Source organism: Sander lucioperca, chromosome 14 (assembly GCF_008315115.2).
Source record: "Sander lucioperca isolate FBNREF2018 chromosome 14, SLUC_FBN_1.2, whole genome shotgun sequence".
NCBI lineage: Eukaryota > Metazoa > Chordata > Actinopteri > Perciformes > Percidae > Sander > Sander lucioperca.
Window position 1 is genome coordinate 8,865,902 of NC_050186.1, and position 10,000 is coordinate 8,875,901.

General features: G+C 43.1%; 1 protein-coding gene across 2 annotated transcripts in view; it reads right to left on the minus strand.

Annotated features, from left to right (window-relative positions):
• The window catches only part of LOC116065613 (alpha-mannosidase 2), a 34,017-nt gene that overhangs the window by 3,211 nt on the left and 20,806 nt on the right, over positions 1-10,000 (minus strand). The window contains exons 17-22 of one of the 2 annotated variants that reach the window (XM_035991868.1): positions 8,608-8,736; positions 6,383-6,497; positions 5,990-6,123; positions 3,740-3,881; positions 1,555-1,688; positions 1,192-1,386 (exon numbers count right to left, since the gene is read on the minus strand). In XM_035991868.1, the coding sequence (XP_035847761.1) occupies positions 1,192-1,386; positions 1,555-1,688; positions 3,740-3,881; positions 5,990-6,123; positions 6,383-6,497; positions 8,608-8,736 (849 nt within the window). Of the gene's footprint in view, positions 1-1,191; positions 1,387-1,554; positions 1,689-3,711; positions 3,882-5,989; positions 6,124-6,382; positions 6,498-8,607; positions 8,737-10,000 lie in introns of both variants that reach the window. The other variant, XR_004895111.1, reaches the window with a different exon arrangement.

Sequence of the window (10,000 nt, forward strand, 5' to 3'; positions counted from 1 at the left end):
AGAGTAGTCTCCAGATGTTACCTGAGTAATATGTCAGTGTGTGTGAGTAGTCTCCAGATGTTACCTGAGTAACATGTCAGTGTGTGAGTAGTCTCCAGATGTTACCTGAGTAACATGTCAGTGTGTGAGTAGTCTCCAGATGTTACCTGAGTAACATGTCAGTGTGTGAGTAGTCTCCAGATGTTACCTGAGTAATATGTCAGTACTAGGGCTGCAACTAACAATTATTCATAGTTGATTAATCTGTTGATTATTTTCTCGATTAATGGATTAGTTGTTTGGTCTCTAAAATGTCAGAAAATGGTGAAAAATGTGGATCAGTGTTTCCCAAACGGCCAAGATGATGTCCTCAAATGTCTTGTATTGTTCACAACTCAAAAGATCTTCAGTTTACTGTCACAGAGGAGAGAAGGAACTAGAAGATATTCACATTTAACAAGCTGGAATCAGAGAATTTTTACTTTTGTCTTTAAAAAAATTACTCAAACCGACAAATCGATTATCAAAATAGTTGGCGATTAATTTAAAAGTTGACAACTAATCAATTAATCGATTAATCGTTGCAGCTCTAGTCAGTATGTGTGAGTAGTCTCCAGATGTTACCTGAGTAACATGTCAGTATGTGTGAGTAGTCTCCAGATGTTACCTGAGTAACATGTCAGTATGTGTGAGTAGTCTCCAGATGTTACCTGAGTAACATGTCAGTGTGTGAGTAGTCTCCAGATGTTACCTGAGTAACATGTCAGTATGTGTGAGTAGTCTCCAGATGTTACCTGAGTAACATGTCAGTATGTGTGAGTAGTCTCCAGATGTTACCTGAGTAATATGTCAGTGTGTGAGTAGTCTCCAGATGTTACCTGAGTAACATGTCAGTATGTGTGAGTAGTCTCCAGATGTTACCTGAGTAACATGTCAGTGTGTGTGAGTAGTCTCCAGATGTTACCTGAGTAACATGTCAGTGTGTGAGTAGTCTCCAGATGTTACCTGAGTAATATGTCAGTGTGTGAGTAGTCTCCAGATGTTACCTGAGTAACATGTCAGTATGTGTGAGTAGTCTCCAGATGTTACCTGAGTAACATGTCAGTGTGTGAGTAGTCTCCAGATGTTACCTGAGTAACATGTCAGTGTGTGAGTAGTCTCCAGATGTTACCTGAGTAACATGTCAGTGTGTGAGTAGTCTCCAGATGTTACCTGAGCGTCCTCCAGCGTCCTGAGGTTCAGCAGGTGAACGTCACACGGCAGCGAGGAGCGTAGCGGCAGGAAGGGGCGGAGCTTTGGCAGCTGGTTGTCACTCGGGGCAACCATGGTGATGGGGGGGTGGCAGAGGGAGAGCGAGGTCAGGTGGGCGAGCAGAGACAGGTGTTCTACTGAGGCTCCTCCCACTTCCTGTTACACAGAACAAACAAAGGAAAAATACAAATGGAAAAAAATCAGTCTGGACACACACACACACACACACACACACACACACACACACAAACACACACAGACCACGCCCCTACATGAAGCCCCTCCCCCTTACATCAGCCCCTCACATAAGCCCCTCCTCCTTACCTTAGCCCCTCCCCTCCGGTCCTCCAGCAGCAGCTGGAACAGGCTGGCTGTCAGCTTGTTGTCGGTGACGCCCTGGCCCAGGCCGCGGTTATCATCCTGCTGCAGACGCCGGTCCAACACCAGCTCCAGCTCACCTAGAGGTCAGAGGTCAGAGGTAGAGCTGGGCAATATATCGATATTATATTGATATCGCGATATGAGACTAGATATCGACTTAGATTTTGGATATCGTAATATGGCATAAGTGGTGTTTTTTCCTGGTTTTAAAGGCTGCATTACAGTAAAGTGAAGTCATTTTCTGAACTGACCAGACTGTAACTGTTCTATTATTTGCCTTTACCCACTTAGTCATTATATCCACATTACTGATGATTATTGATCTAAAATCTCATTGTGTAAATATTTTGTGAAAGCACCATTAGTCAACACTACAATATCGTTGCGGTATCGATATCGAGGTATTCGGTCAAAAATATTGTGTCCCGTATCCCTAAATATCCCTAGTCAAACGTCACAAGTTAAATAAAGAGGTCTTTCAAACTCAAAGTCAGAGTTACGATACATAAAGTCAACTTCAAACCACAGAGTTAAACTGCTGAAGCCTGTTTAATAACACAGACAGTCTCCTGGTAAACATTAATAAATCATCTTGTCACCTTGTCCATCTCTGAATGCAACGTAACAGGGAGGAGAGTAAAGATGGAGAGCTCCTAAAGCTTAGTTCCATATAAATGCACGGATAATTTATGGTTTTGTCGTTAGTGAAAAACAACATTGACCTTGTAGTTGAAAAAGGAGCCTCATATAAGAATGACATTTCCTCCTCTGGAGTCCGTTCATTCACATTCAGAGATCGCCTATTTTAGACTGGCGAGATGGACGGTGAGCGTAAACAACAACTGCTAACGTGAGTTGTTAAAACCTTTCTTTTTAGTAAACTCTGGGTACACAACCAATGTTGTCAATGCTTTCGTTAAGGTGTAGAGCTCCTGGTGATACTTGGAGCAAAGTCTCATGTTGTGTCGAGCCTTCTTAGTGTTTTAAAAATAACTATTTTGAGGCTAGCATAAAAGTGCCCCTAGCACTCCCATTCAAAAGGCCATTTGACCCAAAAACGAGAATACGGTCAATGGCGTTTCCGTCCTAATTATGCTTTTAAACGAAAGTTTGACTCCGGTACATTCACAAAAAGACCCTAGGTTGCATTTTGGCGAGAGTTAGGCTTTAATAATGTGGAGTTCCTCAGGGAAGCGTCCCGGGGCCTCGGATGTTTCTATTAAACCTGATATAAAGGAAGCAGTCCTACATTAAGGCTGCTTTCACAGCTCACCCATTTTAAATTCATTTTAACCAATTTTCGAAAAGTTTCTATATCAGAAATTTGGGTTTCTTTCAACCAATGTTTTTAATGTTTGTGTGTCTGTTCTGATGGCCGTCTTGAATGAGTTTTTTCCAGGTTAAATAAAACCAGCAGAGCAGTGTTACCTGGTCTACCTGTAGAGAGCAGTGTTACCTGGTCTGTCTGTAGAGAGCAGTGTTACCTGGTCTGTCTGTAGAGAGCAGTGTTACCTGGTCTGTCTGTAGAGAGCAGTGTTACCTGGTCTGTCTGTAGAGAGCAGTGTTACCTGGTCTGTCTGTAGAGAGCAGTGTTACCTGGTCTGTCTGTAGAGAGCAGTGTTACCTGGTCTGTCTGTAGAGAGCAGTGTTACCTGGTCTGTCTGTAGAGAGCAGTGTTACCTGGTCTACCTGTAGAGAGCAGTGTTACCTGGTCTACCTGTAGAGAGCAGTGTTACCTGGTCTGTCTGTAGAGAGCAGTGTTACCTGGTCTGTCTGTAGAGAGCAGTGTTACCTGGTCTACCTGTAGAGAGCAGTGTTACCTGGTCTACCTGTAGAGAGCAGTGTTACCTGGTCTGTCTGTAGAGAGCAGTGTTACCTGGTCTGTCTGTAGAGAGCAGTGTTACCTGGTCTACCTGTAGAGAGCAGTGTTACCTGGTCTGTCTGTAGAGAGCAGTGTTACCTGGTCTGTCTGTAGAGAGCAGTGTTACCTGGTCTGTCTGTAGAGAGCAGTGTTACCTGGTCTGTCTGTAGAGAGCAGTGTTACCTGGTCTGTCTGTAGAGAGCAGTGTTACCTGGTCTGTCTGTAGAGAGCAGTGTTACCTGGTCTGTCTGTAGAGAGCAGTGTTACCTGGTCTGAGCGCTGCGACGGCCTGACTCTGGGCCGCCAGCAGAGTCAGACGAGACGCTGAGTCCTGCAGGAACGCAGCCGTGCTCATCGGGTAGAAGTTGGCCTGCAGAGGGAGCTTGGCCAAGGTCCTCCGCTGCTGCATCTAAACATCACAGTCAGTAAAGGATAAATAAACACTAAGGGCCCTATCGTGCACCCGGCGGAGCACGGCACAAAGCTCGACGCAAGTGTCTTTGCTATTTTAAGACCGTCCAGCGCCCACGTGGTTTAAATATCAAACGCACCTGCACCCATCTGTGGCCCACAGGTGTGCTGTCTTACAGGGAGGTGTGTTCAGGTGCATTCTGCTGGTCTTACAGGGAGGTGTGTTCAGGTGCATTCTGGGCGTGCTGGTCTTACAGGGAGGTGTGTTCAGGTGCATTCTGGGAATATTGCTATCTTGAGGCAGCGGGAAGTGTTTAGACAATACAGAGATGTGTGTCATTTATTTTCACAAAGAACAATAAATTACAAACTAAAGATGCTCTGTTCTTTTGGCTGCAGAGATGAGAACACAATTCACAACATTCTTTTTTAAATTCCCTTTTTGAGATAAAATTCTTTTAAAAGTAAAACTGTTTAATGCACTGTGGGCTCAATGTTTGATATATAAAAAATCTGAATAGTATTTTTGTGAAGAACAGTCTGGAGATGAAGTTAACGAAGTTTGTTGTCAATAGAGCCAAAAATGTGGGAGGAGATAGGTTTAAGAAGTTTGGCAGTTTTTGTGTGGAATTGTCGCCCAGCGTTAGGGTTAGGCATTGAGAACAGATTACTTGGAAATGTTTAAAAAATGATGATTCCAGTGGAATCGTTTCTTTACTGGAATCATTTGGAGGATTTGGTTCCAAATCTAACATGCCAAGTTTTGGTTTCCGTAGCGACCAGGCGCTCTAGTGTGACTGTATTTTACGTTGAGAAAGCTGTAAAACTGCTACCCACCATTGAATCAAAATAAAACTTTCCTCTTATTTGTGAAATAAGCATGTGACCATTTTCAACTCCACCCTCAAAGAAACAGAATCGAGAATCGATAAGAACCGGAATCGAAAGGAAGAATCACAATTGGAATCAGAATCGTTAAAATCCAAACGATGCCCAACCCTACCCACCGTTTATGTAATTCATGGTCTTTGGGAAAAGTAAAAAAACTAACAGAAGAATTGCATCTTGCAGACACTACATTACGGCAAACAGCAGTGGTGGCTGGAAGAGCTGTCATCACGTCTTTGAAAGTCAAGACGAAGTATTACAAGTAAAAACATTAACATAAACAACACAACATCAGTCCCTCCAGAAAAACGCGATTATATGATCGCATAATTCAATGCATAATCAGCCAAAGTCCGCATATTTATGCGGGGGGCGCATTTTTTCAAATATGCCGCACTTTCGCCGCATAAATTGCCGATTCCCGTGCAAAATATGCGGGGCTTGCATGATTTTATAATCCTCGCATTTTTGTTGCAAAAAAGTATATCTTATCAGAAAGTTGAAAAATGTTGCATTTACTTCATACAAGAGCAGCCTTTTTCCCCTGTTGCCATGGGAACGTTATGAAGTGACGTAATTACGCGACGTGAACATCATCGAAAAGCTGCAAACCCCGCGATGAAGACATGATGAAACCACAGTTTTTGCAAGTTCCCTCAATTTCATCACATAAAATTGCATAAATATCCGGCATATTCCATCACATTTTTTAAGAAAATGTGCCGCATAATCAAGGATTTTTGCCCGCAACAATCACAAAAAAACTCCACGTTTCTGGAAGGACTGAAGAATGACGAAAATGAACAGTTTTGGATGTTTTGGTAATGGTAGCATAACATTCTATGATAACCGGTAATTTACATCCATCCTGAGATTTAACCGGAGATACGTCATGCTCGCCTGTGCATATCGCCTATTAATGATTACTTTCATTGAATTTTTCATTGAATTTTGGTTGTGTATATAGCATTTTGAATTTTTTGTTAGTATCCTGACTAAACTTTGACATAAACCAGTCTGTGATTCACTCAACATCCTCTGATCTTCACTATTAATCAAAACTATTCATCATTTCTGCTTTTATTAACTCAAAAATTAAGTATTAAATTTAGTAAATTAGATTTAATGACCATGAATTTAAAAAAGCGTTGAGAAACAAAGAAGCGGTGATTGCGTTACGTTACAACTGTTACACGTTTAGTTAAGATGGAAACCAACCTGGAAGCCGTTGAGGTCGGAGTAGAAGCGGTTGCCGTTGGCGACGTCGCTGACGAGCCGCATGGCTAGCTCGCGGTTGAACTCTGACCTGATGTCCACCTTGTTGGAAATCTCCAGGGATCTCCCAGCATGCCCTGGGGCAGACGCAGACAAGAGGCTTTTATTGTGAAATCCTCAGACTGATGATGATCTTTAGATTCATTAAGACAGAGAAGTCCCGCCCCTTATATAAGTCCCGCCCTTTATATAAGTCCCGCCCCTCCCTGTGTGTAAGCCCCACCCCTTCAAGATAAAGCCCCTCCAGGAGGTGACATTTTTTTGTAGGATGGCCAGTACTCGCTGCCTGCTCTGGTTGGGTTGTAATCTTTCTGTAAAAGGTGTAACCGTGGTTACCCTCCAGGTGGTAGAGTCGGACTGTGTGTGTGAAGTGTCTGAAACAGGAAGTGATGTCAGAGAAGACCGGACCTCTGGAGACCCGAACCAGGGGGGGCTCCGGGGGGGAATAGACCTGAACACACACAGACACACACAGACATACACAGACAGAGAGACACACACACACACACACACACAGACACACACAGAGAGACACACACACACACACACACACACACACACACACACACACACACATACAGAGAGACACACACACACACACACACACACACACACACACACACACAGAGAGACACACACACACACACACACACACACAGACACACACAGTAAAATATAACTAAAATAAGCAGTGAAGACTTTAAACTGAAACTACATAAAAAGTAAAACCTTCAAGAAAAACAGAAACTATATTGCAGATAAAAATAAAAATGAAATTCCAGCAACAATTAATAACTTCAACCCTGGAGACAGAACGGATGCTAGCAACCACTCTGAAAACTCAGGCTCCATCTCCAATATAATACATACAGTATATATACATATACATGTATACATATAAACATACACACACACACACACACACTATATTATACATTACAGCCAAATTAAAGCTCCATCTCTTTGTCAAGTGCTTGAGTTTTGATCCCAAAGTGATCTCTGTGCACCAAGTGTTTTTGGGAGGCTGCCTATGAGAGCCGTTACCCACCAACCAGACGGCGACCGTCGGCAGTAAAGTCAGTCGACTGATCAGTCTCCCCGAGGTCCAGAAAATGTCTCAGAACACACTGAGGAGACGCCGACTTGAGCGTACGTCTCCATAGCAGCAGGCGACACTGATCTGGATTGTTTCCCAGAAAATGAAAACCAGCAGCTGATTGGACGAACGCGTCACGTGGGTCTGGTTTCTCCTGAAATTCACAGCCAGACTGTCATGGCGACTCGTTCAGAATATGATCTCATATTGGACTAAAATAGTTCACCGAAACGTGTTTCTGAAAACATTTGAAGAGAGAAATAGGCCGTGCAGTTGCTGAATCTGTCTTCATTTCAGATCAACAAAGGTCAGTTTAGAAGATTTTACTCAGATTTTGAGAGACTCTAGTCACGCTCGCCATTTCTGGGTGAGTCCCGACTGCCCTGTCTCTGACTGTCCTGTCTCTGACTGTCCTGTCTCTGACTGTCCTGTCTCTGACTGTCCTGTCTCTGACTGTCCTGTCTCTGACTGCCCTGTCTCTGACTGTCCTGTCTCCGACTGCCCTGTCTCTGACTGTCCTGTCTCTGACTGTCCTGTCTCTGACTGCCCTGTCTCTGACTGTCCTGTCTCTGACTGCCCTGTCTCTGTCTGTCCTGTCTCTGACTGCCCTGTCTCTGACTGTCCTGTCTCTGACTGTCCTGTCTCTGACTGCCCTGTCTCTGACTGTCCTGTCTCTGACTGTCCTGTCTCTGACTGCCCTGTCTCTGACTGTCCTGTCTCCGACTGTCCCGTGTCTGACTGTCCCGTGTCTGACTGCCCTGTCTCTGACTGCCCTGTCTCTGACTGTCCTGTCTCTGACTGCCCTGTCTCTGACTGCCCTGTCTCTGACTGTCCTGTCTCCGACTGTCCCGTGTCTGACTGTCCCGTGTCTGACTGTCCTGTCTCTGACTGTCCTGTCTCTGACTGCCCTGTCTCTGACTGCCCTGTCTCTGACTGTCCTGTCTCCGACTGTCCCGTGTCTGACTGTCCCGTGTCTGACTGTCCTGTCTCTGACTGTCCTGTCTCTGACTGCCCTGTCTCTGACTGTCCTGTCTCTGACTGTCCTGTCTCTGACTGCCCTGTCTCTGACTGCCCTGTCTCTGACTGTCCTGTCTCTGACTGCCCTGTCTCTGACTGCCCTGTCTCTGACTGTCCTGTCTCTGACTGCCCCGTCTCTGACTGTCCCGTCTCTGACTGTCCCGTCTCTGACTGTCCCGTCTCCGACTGTCCTGTGTCTGACTGTCCTGTCTCTGACTGAACACGTCAGGTCGTCCAAAATGAAGGCTGACGGCCCCTCGGACGGACGACGGCACGAACCCACCGACCAGACTCGAGTCACCGACCTCTCAGACTGTCAGACGCTGATTATCAGGTTGGTGTGTCAGCGCTCTGAGCCTGACTCTAAACTAAAACTAAAACCTAAGTGAACATTGAGAAAGCTTAGAGCCTGGGTCCAGACTGGTTCTGGTTTTGGTTCTGGACTCACCTGGGCTCCCTCCTCCCCCGGCAGGAACAGGTACGCTCCGCTCTTGTCCCGGTTGGCTCCGGTTCTGGTTCCGTACCACAGGAACTGGACCTGGAGCCGCCGCACCAGACCGGACTGCAGACGCAGCTTCTGCATTTCAAAATAAAACGTTTCCCTTAAAACTGAATTAGTCAAAATAAATAATTATTAAACTAAATAGATTCTTCAACAACCAGATAAAATCAGTGATTACACTCCTGATTATAATAGTTAAATTATTAATATCAACATGAACTCATTAATTTTAACAATTTCTCTAACGCAACATTTATTATTTTAATGTATTAAACAAATTATAATATCTACATCTTTCTTTTTAAATAATAGTATTTTATATTGTATTTAAGGGTACATAAACATATTTGGGGGTTTTGATTAATTATTTAAATTTGACACTGAAAATATGTCATTTTTTTAAAACTTTTTTTGAAAATTGTAATTTGTGATTGATTGATTTTTATTAACGTGTATTTTTGTTAGTGTTAATTATGTCTAAACTAGAGGCCAAACGATTTTTGGCATTTTTTACATAATTGGCATCGGCCAATTGTTTTTCTTTTTCTTTTTTAATTCAGGGCAGAAGTGAAGATCCACTAAGATCTATTTGTTCAAGTGTTCTACATTTTCTTCAGACCTAAAACAAAGAAGTGCTGCTGGTTGCTACTGGGTGCAGCAATATGTTAAAATTCTTGATTTATTTTATTATGAAAGTCTGCAGATTTGTGTTGAAGTTTGAAAAGTGCTGCTAAAGCACTAAACTTTATTTTATCATTGAAAAGTTTATTTTCTTCTTACCTGTTTCGTTTATTTAATATATTATTTACACATTATATGTTTTAACATTAAACATTTACATTAAGCATTTCTAATTGTGTGCAGATTGGTGAAGTGTTCAATAAATGTTGTTGTTGAGAAATGTTGTATCTTTTAGAGCTGCAACTAACGATTATTTTCATAGTTGATTAATCGGTCGATTATTTCTCGATTAATCGTTTAGTTGTTTGATTTATAAAAATGTCAAAACATGGTGAAAAATGTGGATCAGAGTTTCCCAAAAACTAAGAGGACGTCCTCAAGATCTTCAGTTAACTGTCAGAGGAGAGAAGATACTAGAAGATCTTCAGTTAACTGTCAGAGGAGAGAAGAAACTAGAAGATCTTCAGTTAACTGTCAGAGGAGAGAAGAGACTAGAAGATCTTCAGTTAACTGTCCCAGAGGAGAGAAGAGACTAGAAGATCTTCAGTTAACTGTCAGAGGAGAGAAGAGACTAGAAGATCTTCAGAATCAGAGAAATCTGATTTTTTTTAATAAAAAAATGACTCAAACGATTAATTGATTATCAAAATAGTTGGCG